At 42.9% G+C, this 20,220-nt stretch overlaps 1 protein-coding gene across 2 annotated transcripts in view; it reads right to left on the bottom strand.

Moving 5' to 3' along the window:
* Positions 1-20,220, bottom strand: part of LOC124041798 (rho GTPase-activating protein 21-like) — an 86,508-nt gene that overhangs the window by 53,587 nt on the left and 12,701 nt on the right. For both annotated transcript variants that reach the window (XM_046359830.1, XM_046359831.1), the window contains exons 3-4: positions 5,486-5,671; positions 5,147-5,168 (exon numbers count right to left, since the gene is read on the bottom strand). In XM_046359830.1, the coding sequence (XP_046215786.1) occupies positions 5,147-5,168; positions 5,486-5,671 (208 nt within the window). The remainder of the gene's footprint in view (positions 1-5,146; positions 5,169-5,485; positions 5,672-20,220) is intronic.

The raw sequence follows: 20,220 nt of genomic DNA on the forward strand, positions 1-20,220 counted from the left end.
AGCAGCCGGGCTTGGCAGGTCATGTTTCGGTGGACGCATGACTCATCCTTCACCTCTCCCGAGCCCGATGGGGAGTTGCAGCGATGAGACAAGTTTGTAAATGGATCACAATTGGATATCACAAAGTTTGGGAGAAAATAAAATAAATAAAAATATCACTGAGCTAATCAGTAAGGCCATTCTGTTGCCAATGTTTGTCTATGGAAATTGCATGGCTGTATGCTCAATTTTATACACTTGCCAGCAACAGGTGTGGCTGAAATAGCCAAATCCACAAATTTGATGGGATGTTCACATACTTTTGTATATAGTGTATAGTTGCATCCCCCTGATAACTCAATTGAGGCAAAAAAAAACAACTTTACTTTCAATAAACTCAGAAAAAAAAGAAACGTCCCTTTTTCAGAACCTTACCTTTCAAAGATCATTTGTAAAAATCCACGTCACAGAGCTTCATCGTAAAGGCTTTAAACACTGTTTCCCATGCTTCAATGAACCATCAACAATTAACGAGCGTGCACCTGTGGAACGGTCGTTAAGACACTAACAGCTTACAGATGGTAGGGCAAATAAGGACACAGTTATGAAAACGTAGGACACTATAGAGGCCTTTGTACTGACTCTGTAAAAACACCATAAGAAAGATGCCCAGGGTATCTGCGTGAACGTGCCTTAGGCATGCTGCAAGGAGGCATGAGGACTGCAGATAAATTGCAATGTCCGTACTGTGAGACGACTAAGACAGAGCTACAGGGAGACAGGATGGACAGCTGATCGTCCTCACAGTGGCAGACCACGTGTAACACCTGCACAGGATCGGTACATCCGAACATCACACCTGCGGGACAGGTACAGGATGGCAACAACTGCCCGAGTTACACCAGGAACTCACAATCACTCCATCGGTGCTCAGACTGTCCGCATTAGGCTGAGAGAGGCTGGACTGAGGGCTTGTAGGCCTGTTGTAAGGCAGGTCCTCACCAGACATCACCGGCAACAACGTCGCCTATGGGCACAAACCCACCATCGCGGGACCAGACAGGACTGGCAAAAAGTGATCTTCACTGACAAGTCGCGGTTTTGTCTCACCAGGGTAGATGGTCGGATTCGCGTTTAAGGAAGGAATCAGCATTACACTGAGACGTGTACTCTGGAGAGGAATCGATTATTATTATTATTATTATTATGACATCAGCAATAACAACTTGAAACAAGCACACTGACGAACGCAAACCGAAAGTATTGATTTAAGATCTCTCTCGCGGAGAACCATGTTTTTAACATAACCTAGTTTATAGCTTTCCTGTAGTGGTAGCACAGCCAAGCCAAGGCAGTTTGAGCTGGTGGGAGCATCTCAGGTTGTGTTTTCACAACTCAGGGTCACAGCACAGCCAGCCAATTAGGTCCCTATGTCTGTACTGTCACTCTTTCCAGTGTCCAGCATTATGAAATGCATGGCCTGGATTACTTCACATTTTCCCCTGACCTGACTCACTGAGGGCCAGACAGAGTGAGACCAAGTCATGGAAGCTATTATGGTCTCGCTCTCTGGACAATCTCACTGACTGTCAAAGATATGATTGAATTTTTCCTTCACAGTATTTTCAAAACATTACATCTTCCTATTTCATTGAATCTTTCAGAGGAGAATTTAGACATTCACCCTCTTTGGTGAATGTCTTCTCTACATTGTTCCCCTAGCATATTTCCACTGATCATTTTTATTTTATTTTTTAACCTTAGTTTATACGCACACAGATAAAAATCTGCTTTCAAATTTCCGATTGTACACGGTTTCTTTGCTGGACATAGGCCTGCAACTTGAGCAATAGCGTAGGCTAAGTCAAAATAAATCTCTGATATTTAGCTCTAGTTGGACAGGTTCCAGCAACAGCAAACCCCCCTATGCTCAATGAAAGCCCACTCAGACTAAACACAGTTTAACCACACAAACAACCCACAGGGAGATCCCAAACACACTCCTACCATAGCGGTGTTAGGAGGCGGAGAGACAGTGGAACAGCAGACCATAGGCCAAACTGTTTGCTCAGAATGTGGGCATGATTCCTTTTATTCAACGGGAGTAGTGACAAAAACCGTCATGCTGACATTGTTGTGAATTGAAAGGAGTCAATGGTTACAATCTTTCTTCAACAGGACTAGGGCTGTTACGGTGACCGTATTACAGCCACACCGGCAGTAACGAGTCATGGTGGCAGTCAAATTCCACGTGACAATTTAGTCATGGTAATTATGCTTCTCCAAGCTTTGATGCTGCTCATTAGTAGCCTCCAGAACTTGCCAACTGCCTGGTAATCAGCATTCTATTGTCCCTCTAATCACTCTGACATCAATGTAAATGTAATCAAAATTGCTTATCTTTATAACAGGAGTATAGCCTAACAGGCAGGCATGAAAATTAACCACAGGAATAGCGTCCTCCATTCGCTATAAGTGCATAGATGACAAGTACTTTTTTCACTTGCCTGTTTCGATACAGGTGCATGATAATGGTCCATTCTAAATCAAAACAAATTTCACACTTTCAGTATATGTAAAGACCAGATTAAATCAAGAATAGTCTGATGGGTGACAATAATTAGCCAATCACTTGTGAATGATGCACAGCACAAGGCAAGAAACAGTGAATGCCTTTTTCCCCCCAAACTTTTTCAAATCAGTCTCGCACCTCATGTAGCCGAGCCCATAGGCATATATATTTGATGAGGTTTGTATCCCAACTAAAGTGGCAAATAACTTCTTAAAATGAAGCACATTAATCTACTTTAGAACAGGTGTGGAGCCTAACTAGAATGCATAAGCAGCGGGTGAGTTTCAAGTTTGGGGAAGAAAATTTACCAGAAAAATGCACCTTTATAATAAAAGCATTTGCGCTTCTAGCCTACATAATGTGAAGAAATAGTCTAATAGTTTATCAACTTTTTAAGCTAAAAGGTTTTGATCCGTTGCGTCAGCCTCATTACTTAAAAGTTATTGGACGCTAGGGGTTGTATTAATTTTGGATATATCGCATCCCACAACTGTCCCAGAGTATGGGTGGAATATTTCTTTCTTGCAAAGAATAGGTCAACTTTTGTACTATGGGGGAAAGTAGATTGACATAGGCTAGTGCTGTTGCTGTTTGTTAGGCCTACTCATCCTGTTGGCTGCCGAAAAGTAAACGTGGAAAGTTCTTCCAATATCTTCAATATCTGCCACGGAATTGGATAAGGACGCAGTTGCGTCCCCAATGTGTCTGTCTTCACCTGTAGCCGTTGAGAAAGACCTGATCTCGTGACGGAGAGCCATGTGAGTGAGCGGTGCTTCGGAGCGCGCAGCCGGGAGTAGGGAATTATAATTATTATATTCAGCCCAAGGGCACAACGGCCATTTGCCACAATTCTTTTTAGGAGGCATTACGGCAACACAAAGGGGATGCCACTGGAAAATTCGAGACACTATCAAGTGCTTGTCAAAATGTGAATGGGAGCGTGATGGTGTCACTCTCCCAAAAAGTCATTAGACTTTTTTCAAGTCATCATTAGTCGCATTATGCAGCCTTAGAATGTATTTTTTTAAACTAAACATATAGATCAATGTTTGTATCACAACTAAAGTTACATAAATAAGAAAATTAAGCAGAAACGAGTACCTGTTTCTTTGTTAAACGCCAACACAGAATAGCCGCATGTGCGCGCTCCCTCAAATCATTTGGAGAAATGATACTTTCTATTTTGTTCAGCTATATTCAATTGTATTCCTCATACTATGAAATAATTCCACAGAATTCTAAGCAAATCTTCTCTGCTAAATTAACTTATGGCATAGCCAGATCAGGGCATAGCATAAGGACAACTCAACAGTATGCTATTCTGTTCTTCTAAAATACACTACATTTTCTTCATATCATGCTACCATAGACCTGTAAAATAAATCCTGGATTTATTGTGACGGCGTAGGCTATATTACATGGATTTATTGTGACGGCGTAGGGTATATTACATGGATTTATTGTGGCGGCGTAGGCTACATTACATGGATTTATTGTGGCGGCGTAGGCTATATGACATGGATTTATTGTGACGGCGTAGGCTATATGACATGGATTTATTGTGACGGCGTAGGCTGTATGACATGGATTTATTGTGATGGCGTAGGCTGTATGACATGGATTTATTGTGATGGCGTAGGCTGTATGACATGGATTTATTGTGACGGCGTAGGCTATATTACATGGATTTATTGTGACGGCGTAGGCTATATTACATGGATTTATTGTGACGGCGTAGGCTACATTACATGGATTTATTGTGACAGCGTAGGGTATATGACATGGATTTATTGTGACGGCGTAGGGTATATGACATGGATTTATTGTGACGGCGTAGGGTATATGACATGGATTTATTGTGACGGCGTAGGGTATATGACATGGATTTATTGTGACGGCGTAGGGTATATGACATGGATTTATTGTGACGGCGTAGGGTATATGACATGGATTTATTGTGACGGCATAGGGTATATGACATGGATTTATTGTGACGGTGTAGGGTATATGACATGGATTTATTAGACTTTTTAAAATGTAGATGCTCCAAAAGGCCTGCATCAGTGGCATGTAGGCTATGCGTGGAAGACAGATGCTAAATTATGTATTTATGTTAATTAACGGTCATTTACTGTGCGACCGGCAGTTATTTGCTTGACAATCACCGGCTGACAAAATGTCATGACAGCCACAGCCCTAAACAGGACTAGTGTCCTAAAACCACGAAACACCCATGCACAAGGGCACACATACACCTACAAACACACAAGTGAAAAATGCCAAAAACTAAAAACAAGGGCTTTGGGCAACGTTTTGTAGTGATGTGAAAGGTTTGACACTGACAACAAAGTGCAGTTAGAAGGATAAAGTTCAAGGGTTAGTTGAGGACAGTAACCGGTGGTGCTGCTGACCAAACTGTTTCAGGCAGGCCTCTAAAAGGTCACCCTAACACGACAGCTACATTGTGCCATGTGCATAACAAGGAAGTAAAAGAGCTAAATCAACATATGGAAAAATCCTACTAAGTGGGAGGCAGAGTGACTGACTATGCAGTAGTGAAGGACAGGCAGGGGGAGGAAGGAACGTTCAGCTTACCTCTGCGTCCATGCTCTTCCTCCTAAATAAAAAAATGAATATCAACATGAGTTTTGATGCCCTTACAGATGCAGCATTGGTCTGTAATGTCCGATATCCCAACAGTTATGATATAGCCTTTGGTACGGATAAAATATGCCATTATGTTATTTGCCACCAGCAATGATGAAGATATCATAGTTCAATGAGCTCAGGGAGTTGTTTAAAGGAATCAACTGATTTCACACAAATTGTATTCGGGGCAACTCCTGCCACAACAACATCATACAAAGTGCTACAGTAAATGTCAATGAACTGAATGGAAGAGCTTTGGAATGTTCATGTGACTGTGGTGCTTACTGGGAAGGGGTAAGGGTGCACTGCAGACTCTGGTGGGTAGACAATGAAGTGGCGCAGGGTGAAGCCGAAGCCCTGAGAAGTGCGCCGCAGATGGATAGTCTTGGGACCCGGCCACGAGAAGGGCTCCTCCTCTCCCTGCAGGTTGAACCGGCCTGCAGGGGAATCACCCCACTCTGGCACGTCATTCTGGGAGCGAGAGCGAGGGAGAGAGCGAGGGAGAAGAGCGAGGGAGAGAGAAGGGGAAGAAGAAGGGGAAGAAAACAAGGAAAGGCGGGTGGGAGACAGAAGAGAGAGAGGGAGGCAATTATTATACCGTACACAACTGTATGACAGATTGAAATAAGATCTACTGCGGGTGACTGCTCAAATTCTACTGAGAAAGGCAAGAATTGTGAGAATGTAATAAAGTTCAAAGAAACATAAATCTATGCTTGTGGTATGAATGCATTTATTCGTTTTGAAAACTAAATCACGAGTCTGGCAACGACTGAGTGTATTCTGTAGCCTGCTGCCTAATTGATCATAAGCAACAGTAATAATAAAGTTAAATCCACATCATGTGTCTAGACTCTGTGATCAGAAACATGGGATCTAGAGGAAATTCACAAAAGTCTCCAACAGTGCAGCCAACAAAAAAAAAAGAAATATCAGAACAACCAATATATATAAATCTATATTTTTTAACCTTTATTTAACTAGGCAAGTCAGTTAAGAACAAATTATTATTTTCAATGACAGCCTAGGAACAGTGGGTTGACTGCCTGTTCAGGGGCAGAACGACAGATTTGTACCTTGTCAGCTCGGGGATTTGAACTTGCAACAGTGAATTAGGACACCGGATGCTTATAAGAAATACCGCTTTGCCCTCTGACGAACCATCAAAACAGGCAAAGTGTCAAAACAGGACAAAGATTGAATCCTACTATACCGGCTCTGACGCTCGTTGATGTGGCAGGGCTTGCAAACTATTACTGAGTCCAAAGAGAAACGTATCCGCGACCCGCCTAGTGACACGAGCCTACCAGACGAGCTAAATGCCTTTTATGCTTGCGTCAGGGCAAGCAACACTGAAGCATGCATCAGAGCATCAGCTATTCGGGATGACAGTGATCACGCTTTCCATAGAGAATGTGAGCAAGACCTTAAAACAGACAGATTACCAGGGCATGTACTCAGAGCATGAGCGAAACAAATGGCAAGTCTCTTCACTGACATTTTCAACCTCTCCCTGACCAGAGTTTGTAATACCTACATGTTTCAAGCAGACCACTACAGTCCATGTGCCCAAGAATGCGAAGGTAAACTGCCTAAATAACTACCGCCCCCTGTAGAACTCACATCGGTAGCCATGAAGTGCTTTGAAAGGCTGATCTTGGCTCACATCAACACCATCATCCCGGAAACCCTAGACCCACTCCAATTCTCATAACGCCCCAACAGATCCACAGATGACACAATCTCAATCACACTCCACACTGCCCTTTCCCACCTGGACAAAAGGAAAACCTGTGAGAATGCTGTTCATTGACTACAGCTCAGCATTCAACACCATAGTGCCCACAAAGCTCATCACTAAACTAAGGACCCTGGGACTAAACATCTCCCTCTGCAAATAGGAAGTCCAAGATCTAACGGGCCGCCACCAGGTGGTACCAACTTTCATATGCTCTCGTGTTCTGAGCAAGGAACTTAAACGTTAGCTTTTTTACATGGCATATATTTTACATGGCACACATTACTTTCTTCTCCAACACTTTGTTTCGGCATTATTTAAACCAAATTGAACAGGTTTCATTATTTAATTTAGTGGCCCAGCCAGAGCCCGGACTTGAACCTGATCGAACATCTCTGGAGAGACCTGAACATAGCTGTGCAGCGACACTCCCTATCCAACCTGACAGAGCTTGAGATGACCTGCAGAGAAGAATGGGAAAATCTCCCCAAATACATACCAAGAAGACTCAAGGCTGCAAGACTCACTGCCAAAGGTGCATCAACAAAGTACTGAGTAAAGGGTCTGAATACTTATGTAAATGTGATTTTATTTTCAAAATTATACATTTGTAAAAATGTTACTGTCACATACACATGGTTAGCAGATGTTATTGCAAGTGCAGCGAAATGCTTGTGTGTAGGTTGAGAACGATTTCATATATCAATTTCAGAATAAAGTTGTAAAGTAACAAAATTTGGGGGAAAACAAGTTCTGAATACTTTCTGAATGCAGTGTATGTAATTAAAAGTCTAATTTGGCTACATTTTCAGGTGCCTCCCTCATGTCAGCATCTGTCTGGACAGAACAGACTGTAGCCAATAAACATAGGCTAACATCTACACTTTGACAAGTAGGCAAATTATGTACATTTAATTACACATGTTTTTAACAGAATAGCTACTGTTTTTTGGTTTTCAAATCAATGTGTCTATTTTGGTTAATGGCCTTGGTGCCCTGGCAGATGGCCTTGGTGCCCTAGCAGATGGCCTTGGTGCCCTAGCAGATGGCCTTGGTGGACTGGCCACCTCTTGAAGGCCAAACGGCCTTTCCCCTAAAATCATGAAATTCCAGGCCTGCTACTCAGTTTGCTGCATGTGGATTGGATTCTCTGCTGTTACCAAGAAAGGCTGGACTTTGAAAGAAGCTTATCACTTAGGTAGATCGCTAACTAGCTTCTAAATTAGACAAGCAAATGCACGACTTCAGAGGATTTAGCACATGTTAGACAGTTAACTTTATAGTTAAGATAACTAGCTGGCAAACATTTACTTACGAATTCCAAACTGTAACTAGATCACCAGTCGCGTGCTTGCTGCAAAACTGTGAGTGACAAGGCTCCGGTCTCTCGCTTGTAAACAAACACCACGTGACTGGGGACTACCGGTAAGCTTCATAATGAAAAATGATGTGACATGAAGAACACAATCTTCTTTATCTCCTAAGGCATTGCCCAAGCATTGCTCAACTTGACTGTAGGTGTTTACTTAAAGTTACAAATATTTATGAAAACTTTAAAATAAACAGTTCATTCTATTTACAGTATTGAAAAAAAACATTGATAAAACATCCCGTGGCAATTTCCAAATATTCCGGGATACCTCCCAAGCCTAATGCGGTCAAGAAGAGATTGAATTCAAAATGGATTTACCCAGCTTTTTTTGTGGTCAACAAAACAGAAGTTCAACAGAACAGAGGAACATCAGGGGCTCAACCTTATGGCGGAATGAGCCAACGGCAGAAGGGCTGCTGTCAAATAGAGCTTCAGGTGCAACTGCGTGACACCGGAGTGAGTTTGGTTTGGTGGGAACTATCTGGCCAAACAGGTTTCTGACTGTGTCTGCCCCAGCTCTGACTGTTGCTCCACAGCTCCAGCACTACTTCCTTGTTTGTGTGTGCATGTGGAGGTGCGTTTTTCCTACATTCATTCCACTCAAATCCATAGAATGTTTGAGAATAATTAGGCTATGCAGTATGTGGGTTCTGCTAGAAGTTAAGCCTAGCTATGCTGATCTGCCCCTAGCTGTAACTAACTATATGTAGGCTATTCAGTAACAGCCATCTTCTCTAAATTTATACAGAGCTCTTTTTGAAAAATTAAAACCTAATAAATGAAAATAGTCCTGAAAGGGTAGGCTTCAAATGCCTCACCCCTTGGGGCATGCCAACCCCAGTTCACCAGATCTAATTTAGCAGTGAATCTCATTCCAGCAATATCCAGTCCTCTGATGTTGCTGGGGGTTGTTGGCCCTCCTTAGTCCAGATAGACACATGCCTTGCAGGGCTAACATTGCCCCTCACATAGTTAATGCTGTGCTGACAGACCCGGCCAATAAATTCCAGCCAAACATTCCCTGACCGCCCGACCGGCACACACCCTCCTTCCTCTGAGCTGAGCCAAAAAGCTGAAGCTAGACAACGAAGCAGAGGCACGGTCTCTCCAGTTAAACACTGATACTTATAACTGGGGTTAGCAATATGGTTGCAATGCAAACCTAATGGGGATGATCAATAAGGAGGTGATGCATCTGTTGCCTCTGGTTATTGAGACAAAGGAAAACACATGAGTTACTACTAGGGATACACAATATATCGATGAACATATCGGAATAGGATGATATTAGCTAAAAATGGCAGCATCGGGATGTCTAGTTTAACGTCGATGTGCAAAGCCGATGTCAAAGCTGACGTGCATACCTATATAACGTAGGTAGATGACGTGCATACCTTTATAACGTAAGTACATGATGTATTGACACCATGTAAAATGTTGCGCTACACGTGTAACACAGCATTCCTAGCCTAGCCCACTATGTCTGCTGTGTGGATCGAGCAGTCAACAAGTCAAGCAGTCATTTGAGAGAGTAAGAACATTTCAGCAAGACAACTCAAAAGGCGAAATCCACTAACACCAAGATAATGGAATTCATTGCCCTTGACATTCAACCATTCTGTCGTGGATGACGTTGGCTTTCACGACTGGTCGAGCACCTCAAGCCCCGATGCACACTACCAAGTACGCACTATTTTTCAGTTGCTGCCCTACCGGAGTTACACAGTATTGTTGAAACACACATCCATGAGCTACTTGCTACGGGCTTCACTGCTATTAGCTTCACGACTGACATTTGGACCAGCGATGTCAGCCCCATGAGCATACAGAGTCTGACAGCACAGTGGGTCAATGAGGATTCGTACTGAGGAAAGCCGTAACGCATGCTCAAAAACGTGCTGGTTCTCATACCGCTGCTGTCATTTCGAATGGCATTCGAGAACATGAACACACACCTACCTCCATTCAAACAACTGACTGGAGAAATAAGCTCATCAAACTGCGTCTTCAGCAGATGTGATACCATCTGTCATGGCATTGAAACACCTGCTCAACAAAACTGCTGACACAGACCGTGGGGTTAACTTGGAAAAGTACTGTGAAAAAGCGATTCGGAGGCATTCTCTCTGAGCCTCTTTACTGTGTCGCCACTAGGTTTGCACATTTTGGGGAATATTCAGGAGGTGAAAACTTTGTGGGAATTAACGAGAATTTATGCAAATTAATATTAATACCATTTTTAAAAATGTAGATGTTTTTTGCATTTGATATATTTACCATATCACATGGAGACAGAAACAAAACTTTTTACCTTATCATATGTTGACAATTTCAAATGATTAAATCCTTCCAATATAAATTTGTAAAAATAATTTAGTTAGGAATTTAACTTTAAATGAGTTGACTCTTCACATGGGATGATTTCACTGAACAACGAAAGGGAATATTGAATGATCCCCAATGATCCATTGCATCTCCCAAAAACGTTTTCAACATACATCTGTAAATTGATAGTCTAGAAACTAAAGCTTTGGTTGTCTTCCTCTCAGGATTCCATGTCTTGTCCCTGGACATCCTCAATGTTCATCTCTTTGCGGTCACTTTACAACCTTGCTGAGGATGGCTTGTTGTCAAGCTCAAAAAGCCTCAAATTTGCCCAGATGGTCACCAATTTTTCGACCCTTGTATCGGTCAACCTGTTGCGTGTTTTGGTGTGCGTGTTCCCAAAGAAGGATCAGTTGCGCTCTGAGGTGACTGATGTTGGTGGGATTTGGAGGATGATGAGGCAACAGGGGAAATATTGCATCTCCATCCCAAAGCCCTTGCTTGGAAGTGGACTTCGCCAGACTGCCAAGAACCTTGCCCTCATCCATGCCAAGGTGGCAAGACACGATAGTGCCTTGTTGATCTCTGCACCAGACAGGATGCTCTTGTCAGCATACTTGGGGTCCAACATGTACGCTGTGGCGTGTATGGGCTTCAGGCAGAAGTCTTCACGCTTTTTGAGGTATTTCAGAACTGGGCAGTACGGATTTCTTCTCTTACATCTGCAAGCAGAGTCTGAACATCAGACAGGATGGCATTGTCTCCCTCAATCCATGCAATGGCTACTGCTATAGGTTTCAGGAGTTTTAGGCTGCTTACCACACTCTCCCAAAATACATCTACCAGGAGGACCCTCTCGGTGGGGCTGTCCATATCGGCAGACTGTGATTCCCGGGCTTAACTTCCCAATGAAAATGTCCGACACTTTGCAACCCTAGTCGCCACCATGCTCATTGCTAGGTACAAGGACCGCTACTTCGATGCAGACAAGACACAGGGTTTACGTGAAATGTTAGACACAGCTGGACAAGATGAAAACGGACACAGTGACAGTGCGCAAAGAGGAAGAGACGCCAAGGAAAGACAGAGCTGAAACGTCACTTCTTGACATGAATGATGAAATCCTAGTTGAGAACAAATTAACAAATTAACAAATCAACTATTTAACAGTACTAAAATGCTTAAGCTCAAAAAAAGTATATATCTTATCGGATTTTTTGGCAAAGAAATGATCAGATATTGGTATCAGACAGAAATGTCATATCAATGCAACCCTAGTTACTACCAGTTCAGCAAAAACACTAACTTCATGTTTCACACATTAATTACAAAAAGACAAGCACAAAAAACAACACACACAAATCCATTCTGGATAAATGATCACACACACATCAATCAGTCTATGAATCACTACCAGAATGCCAGTGTTTAGTATTTGCATTGGGTGTGGCAGCGTGGAGTGTGTGAAGCACTGAACTCAAAGCTCTTGTTCATTTCATATCAGACTGTGGAATGGAGAGCAGAGTATCAGAAGTCATACATCAGCTTCATAACGACAGCCTCAGGGCTTACGACCTCAGTGGAATCCCAGCCGGTACTATGGTGCCCACTTACTGAATATGAGCTGCCAAAGCATATTTGTGAGGGGAAAAAATGGCTCTTCGGTTACATAGCATAACTAAACATATACGGAAAACATGAGACAGAAGATGACTTGGAATGTGCTTTAAAACATTATCTGGCTTAGTTATCGAACAATGCTTTACTTGTATTGGCATATTAGCTAGCATGCTTTAGAGTGTTTACACATGTGTATGTGGTCATTTGTGAGGTTCAGAAGCTACAGCCCTTCCATCCCAGTCACACACACACACGCACCTCGATACTAAGCTAAGCCTGGAACACACCTCCAGGGCCTCCATTTTCAAACAGCTAGTATTTTCTTCAAACATAGAAGGGATAAAGACATTTCACTCTTGTTAGTCTTTCACAAGTACACAAAAACACTGACACATGGCCTCTATATTTACAGGCTCATCCAGCCATGACACACACTGCACAGACCACATGACATCAGGCCTAAATACATCAAACACTACCCTCTTAACCAGGAAAAAGTTAAGCTCTGTGGGCTGGCAAATCTGACACCACATCCAGAGTAAATGGAGCACTTCACTGTGTAGGCCTCAGATAATGAAGCAGAGCAGAGGGCCTCCTGTGTGCGTGTGCCTAGGATGTTTTATCTTGTAATGCTTAAGTATCATGGAGTTACCCACTTACAGTGCCTAGCAAAAGTATTCACCCCCCTTGGCATTTTTCCTATTTTGTTGCATTACAACCTATCATTTAAATAGATTTGGATTTCATGTAATGGACATACACAAAATAGTCCAAATTGGTGAAGTGAAATGGAAAATAATAACTAAATTTAAAAAAACAGAAAAGTGGTGCGTGCATATGTATTCACCCCCTTTGCTATGAAGCCCCTAAATAAGATGTGGTGCAACCAATTACCTTCAGAAGTCGCATAATTAGTTCAATAAAGTACACCTGTGTGCAATCTAAGTGTTACATGATCCGTCACATGAACTCATGATATATACACCTGTTCTGAAAGGCCCCATTGTTTGCAACACCACTAAGCAAGGGGCACCACCAAGCAAGCGGCACCATGACGACCAAGGAGCTCTCCAAACAGGTCAGGGACAAATTTGTGGAGAAGGACAGATCAGGGGTGGGCGATTAAAAAAAATATCCAAAACTTTGAACATCCCACAGAGCACCATTAAATCCATTATTAAAAAATGGAAAGAATATGGCACCACAACAAACCTGCCAAGAGGGCCGCCCGCCAAAACTCACGTACCAGGGAAGGACGGCATTCTTCAGAGAGGCAACAAAGAGACCAAAGATCACCCTGAAGGAGCTGCAAAGCTCCACAGCGGAGATTGGAGGATCTGTCCATAGGACCACTAAGTAATACACTCCACAGAGCTGGACTTTACGGAAGAGTGCCCAGAAAAAAGCCATTGCTTAAAGATAAAAATACGCAAACACGTTTGGTGTTCGCCAAAAGGCATACTCCCCAAACATATGGAAGAAGGTACTCTGGTTAGATGAGTCTAAAATTGAGCTTTTTGGCTATCAAGGAAAACGCTATGTTTGGCGCAAACCCAACACCTCTCATCACTCCGAGAACACCATCCCCAGTGAAGCATGGTAGCAGCATCATGCTGTGGGCATGTTTTTACATCGACAGGGACTGGGAAACTGGTCCGAATTGAAGGAATGATGGCAGTTTTGCCTTAAAGAATGGGCAGAAATCCCAGTGACTAGATGTGCCAAGCTCATAGAGACATACACCCCAAGAGACTTGTAGCTGTAATTGCTGCAAAAGGTGGCTCTATAAAGTATTGACTTTGGGGGGGGGGGGGGTTGAATAGGTTATACACGCTCAAGTTTTCAGTTTGTCTTATTTCTTGTTTGTTTCACAAGGAAAAATATTTTGCATCTTCAAAGTGATAGGCAAAGTTGTGTCAATCAAATGATACAAACCACCCAAAATCTATTTTAATTCCTAGGCAACAAAATATAAATAATGCCAGGGGGGAGTGAATACTTTTGCAAGCCACTGTACCTTGTACGTTATGTAGCCAAATAAGTAATAACATTTTACAGGCCATGTAATATTTTGGAAGCAGGGCATTTGACAAAAATGTGAAGCTTTTTCCATCCTGTGATTTGATTAGGGCCTAGCACATCATCCTCAAGTGCTGAAAGAATGTTTGAAAGTAATTTGAAGTATTTTAGACATCAGCCTAGAGCAGTGGTTCTTAACCTGGGTTCGATCGAACCCCAGGGGTTCGGTGAGTCAGTCTCAGGGGTTCGGCGGAGGTCAAGACAAACATCCGATTCATATGATTCGTGATGACACGCTCCGCTTGGCCATCATTGGCTGCAGGTGATCACACTACATCGCTTGGCCTATCTGTGCTGCAGGGAATTTGGCGCGCTCAGTTTGTGACTATGGTGATGGTACGTCTTGTGATTTCTTTCTTAATATTTTAATCCCTTCATACTTACTATGTCGAGCAAAAAAAAAAAGTGGTCGGACGAATATGTACATTATGGATTTACATGTATAACCGAACGTGATGGGAGTCAGTGTCCTAACTGCATGATTTGCAATGCCAAGTTGAGCAATTCTAGTCTAGCACCGGCAAAACTAAGAGAACACTTCCTTAAGCTGCATGGAGATGGAAAATACAAGAACACAACGCTCGCTGAATTCAAGGTGAAGAGAGCCAGATTCGATGAAAAGGCTACTCTGTCTGTTCTCGGCTTTGTACCCATCAACAAACCGATCCTCACAGCATCGTAGAAGTTGCTTACATGATCGCAAAGCAGGGCAAACCACACACCATTGGTGAAACACTCATAAAACCAGCTGTGTTGAAGATGGCGAATATGATGCTTGGAAAAGAGGCCGAAAGTTAAGTTATCCCAAATACCTCTTTCAAATGACACCATCAGTGACAGAATAGAGGACATGAGCAAAGACATCTTGGCTCAAGTAGTTGCAGATCTGATTTCAAGCCCAGCAAAATTCAGCCTTCAATTCGACGAGACCACAGACGTTTCCAATCTAAGCCAGCTTGCTGTATTCGTGCGCTATGTGAAAGACGACGTGATAAAGGAAGAATTTTTATTTTGTAAGCCTCTTACAACAACAACTAAGGCAGCCGATGTGAAGAAACTTGCGGATGACTTCTTCAAAGACAACAATCTTTCATGGGATATGGTTTCTGCCGTTTGTTCGGACGGAGCTCCAGTCATGCTGGGAAGAAAGTCTGGTTTTGGTGCGCTAGTGAAAGCCGATGCACCACACATCATTGTTACGCATTGTATTCTACACAGGCATGCGTTGGCAACAAAAACCTTGCCTCCAAAACTGGCAGAAGTATTAAAAATTGTAGTGGAATGCGTGAACTATGTGCGAACTAGTGCTCTGCGGCATCGCGTCTTCAGTGAGCTGTGTAAAGAAATGGGCTCTGAATTTACTTCTGTACCATTCTAACATTAAAGGGACAGGTGCTGAATCGTGTTTTTGCCATGCGTGTGGAATTAGCCCTGTTTTTGCAAGAGCACCAACATTGTCATGCAGATTGCTTTAAAAATTCTGAGAATTCTTCGCAGCTCTCAATCATCTCAATCAAAAGATGCAGGGCGGTGGAGTCAACATCATCGAATGGAGGAAAACCTGAAGGCTTTTCAAAAAAAGCTACCGTTATGGAAACGACGAACAGAGAACAATAACCATCGCAAACTTTCCCCTGCTGGACGACTGTGTAAGTAAGATCGAAGATGTATTTGGAATCGGAGACATTTCTGTACCCGCTGAACTGAAGCAAGCAATTGCCACGCACTTAGATGAGCTTGCAAAGTCTCTCGACGGATACTTCCCTACAAGAGAGTCATATCCAGCATGGGTGAGACAGCCATTCACGTTTAGTGTTGAGACAACAGATGTTGAAATTCAGCAGAGCCAGGTTCAACAGCAACTCTTCAGAACAACAACGCTTTCAACGTTTTGGTGTCAACAAATGGTAACGTTTGCTAAGAAAGCTCTGGAGATTTTCATACCGTTTGTTACAACATATCTTTGCGAGCAATCCTTTGAGGATGCTGGACATAAAAACGAAGAAAAGGAACAGACTGTTGTGAAAATGACATGAGTGGCACTTGCCAAGGTGAAGCCGCGCATTTCTGAACTGGTCTCTGAAAGGCAACAGCAAAAGTCACACTGATTTGCAGTAAATATTCATTATTATGTGTTTGTTTTTGTGTGAAAATGTTTTGATGATTTTGTTCTTTGAACAGTGATGTTGATGCACGGTTCATTTTGTGCACCAGTCAAATATATACCTATGTTTTGAATTTGATTTTTTTTTTTCAATTAAGAAGGGTTCGGTGAATGCGCATATGAAACTGTTGGGGTTCAGTACCTCCAACAAGGTTAAGAACCACTGGCCTAGAGGAAGGAACACTTCTAGGACAATTGGGATTTAACTTTGTGTGACTTCTCAGACAAGCACCAGTTGCCTTAACTATCACAGAGTGGTTGTTCCTGGCATGGGAAAGGCAGTATCTGTGGCTGTGCAGCCCCTTTCAGATATTCTGGGAGCGTCACTCATGCTTCCACTCCCTGGCTAAAGGTTGGCCCGGCACAGACTGTAAAGTGCCTTCAGAAAGTATTCAGATCCCTTGACTTTTTCCACATTTTGTTACGCTACAGCCTTATTCTAAATTTTGATTTTTTTGTGCTAATTTATTCAAATAAAAAAACTGAAATATCACATCTACATAAGTAGTCAGACCCTTTTTTCAGTACTTTTTAAAAACACATTTGGCAGCGATGACAGCATTGAGTCTTCTTGGGTATGACACTACAAAGCTTGGCACACCTGTAGATCCTCTCAAGCTGTCAGGTTGGATGGGGAGCATTGCTACAGTTATTTTCATGTCTCTCCAGAGATGTTCGATTGGGTTCAAGTTCAGGCCACTCAAGGACATTCTGAGACTTGTCCCGAAGCCACTCCTGCATTGTCTTGGCTCTGTACTTACGGTCGTTGTCCTGTTGGAAGGTTAACATTCACCCCAGTGTTAAGTCTTGAGTGCTCTGTAGCAGGATATCAAGGATCTCTCTGTACTTTGCTCCTCATCTTTGCATCAACCCTGACTAGTCTCCCAGTCTTTGCAGATAAAAACATCCCCAGAGCATGATGCTGCCACCAGCATGCTTCACCGTAAGGATGGTGCCAGGGCAAAGAGTTCAATCTTGGATTCATCAGACCAGAGAATCTTGTTTCTCATGGTCTAAGAGTCTTTAGGTCCAAATGGGCTGTCATGTGCTTTTTACTGAGGAGCTTCCGTCTGGCCACTATACCATAAATGCCTGATTGTGGAGATGCAGAGATTGTTGTCCTTCTAGAAGGTTATACCCTCTCCACAGAGGAACTCTGAGTTCTGACTCTGAGTTCTGTCAGTGACCATCGGGTTCTTGGTTACCTCTCTGACCAAGGCCTTTCTCCCCCGATTGCTCAGTTTGGCCGGGCGGCCAGATTTAGGAAGAGCCTTGGTGGTTCCAAACTTCTTCCATCCATGAATGATGGAGGCCACTGTGTTCTTGGGAACCTTCAATGCTACAGAAATGTTTTGGTACCCTTCCCCAGATCTGTTCCTCAACACAATCCTGTCTCGGAGCTCTACGGACAATTCCTTTGACCTCATGGCTTGGCTTTTGCACGGTCAACTGTGGGATCTTATATAGGCAGGTGTACCTTTCCAAATCATGTCCAATCAATTTAATTTACCACAGATGGACTCAATCAAGTTGTCAAAACATCAAGGATGATCAATGATCAATGGAAACAGAATGCACCTGAGCTCAATTTCGAGTCTGATAGCAAAGGGTCTGAATAATTATGTAATTTTTTTTTTATAAACGTGCAAAACATACAGTAGAACAGTATGTACATAAACACCCAAACTCATCACGCGCGAGACATTACACTGCCCTAGGGCTGGGCGATATGGGCTAAAAACCATGTCTCTGTTTTTTTCCCCCAAACCAATGGGCGATTCACAGTATGCATCGGAATTTATTTTCTCTATATAAGCTTTGTTTCACAATTAAAAAGGTCAACACTGAATTTCAAACAGTCAGGAATAATCAAATTAATTCAGGGCTTATAAAATTATACCTAAGCTAAATATATAAGTGTTCCACAACAAGACAACACCAATTTAATTATTTTATCAAAATAGTTTAACCTGTTTATTGCAATCACTGATATTGCGTTCAAGTTGCTGAAAAATGCCCTTTGTTACAAATGTAACCAGAAACATGCATAATTGACATCCACTAATAATGACCAAATTCTGACAGCAGGCATTATAAAACAATAACAATCTCTCGAGCACTAGCCCGCCTGCTAGTGAGTAGCCAGCTAATCGTTATATTTAATGTCTAGCCAACTTCACTAATGAGGTAGAACAGTGGAACTCTTCTGCCCGTCTCCGTTTGAGCATAGCCTGTTCACTTTGTTGAGATGTGTAAATCAAGTGGCCTGCCTGGATAAGATGCTTATTTCTCAGAATGAGAACGAGTTGCCAATTCCTTAAATAATTGTATTTTTATGCTCATTTCACATTTATAGAACACAGACTAGAGAGCTAGCACATATGTCTGTGGCTAAAATGCTGCTCGTGGTACCGTAATGCCATGTGACAGAAACAGTAAACATTTTCCACAGTCATGCTCCTTGATACTCTTGTCTTAGTAGGGTCTGCTCTGTTCTACATTTTGGAAGTTGAGACATGAAGGTTAAGTTCTCCACTCTAAAAGTGAGTGGCAGGGGCTTGGTGTGTGTGTGCGAATCAGAAGGTGCACTGTGCACACAGCACAGGAGCCAAGGAGACGTAACAAAAAGACAAAACACTCAAAAACAGCAAAAAAATGTAAACCTCAATTCTTGCAATACAAGCATTTCGAACATTGCGCTAAAATATGCATTCAAATTAATCTAATTAGAGTTCAAATAAAATAAAAGAGTAACAAAATAACAAGGCTATATACAGGGGGCACCGGTACAGAGTCAAAGTGCAGGGGTTCAGGTTAGTCGAGGTAATTTATACTTGTGGGAGGGGTAAAGTCACTATGCATAGATAACACTGCTGCTACTCACTGTTGATTAAAACAAAGGGGGGAGATCAATATCAATAGTCCAGGTGGCTATTTACATTGCGCCACTCAGGACCAGTCTAAAGGTACTGCATCTCAGTGCTAGAGACGTCACTACAGACCCTGGTTCGATCCGGCCGCGATTGGGAGTCCCATAGGGCGGCGCACAATTGGCCCAGCATTATTCTTATTTCTGTAAGTCACATGTCTGTGGAACTTGTTCAGTTGTTTAATCTTTTGCTGAGTTTAGGTCCTGGATGGCAGGAAGCTTGGCCCCAGTGATGTACTGGGCCGTACACAATACCCTCTTGTCATGCCTTGCGGTCGGATGCTGAGCAGTTGCCATACCAGGTGGTGATGCAACCGGTCAGGATGCTCTTGATGGTGCAGCTGTAGAACTTTTTGGCACCACACTGCCAGGACTCTGACCTCCTCCCTATAGTCGGTCTCATTGTTGTCAGTGATCAGGCCAACCACTTGTGTCATCAGCAAACTTAATGGTGGTGTTGGAGTCATGCTTAGCCACACAGTCGTGGGTGAACAGGGAGTACAGTAGGGGACCAAGCACACACCCCTGAGGGGCCACAGTGTTGAGGATAAGCGTGGCAGATGTGTTGTTGCCTACCTTTACCACCCGGGGGCAGCCCATCAGGAAGTCCAGGATCCAGTTACAGAGGGAGGTGTTTGTCCCAGGGTCCGTCAATTAGTGATGAGCTTTGTGGGCACTATGGTGTTGAACGCTGAGCTGTAGTCAATGAACAGCATTCTCGCATAGGTTTTCCTTTTGTCCAGGTTGGAAAGGGCAGTGTGGAGTGCGATTGAGATTGTGTCATCTGTGGATC

The sequence above is a fragment of the Oncorhynchus gorbuscha genome, linkage group LG08 (genome assembly GCF_021184085.1).
Source record: "Oncorhynchus gorbuscha isolate QuinsamMale2020 ecotype Even-year linkage group LG08, OgorEven_v1.0, whole genome shotgun sequence".
NCBI lineage: Eukaryota > Metazoa > Chordata > Actinopteri > Salmoniformes > Salmonidae > Oncorhynchus > Oncorhynchus gorbuscha.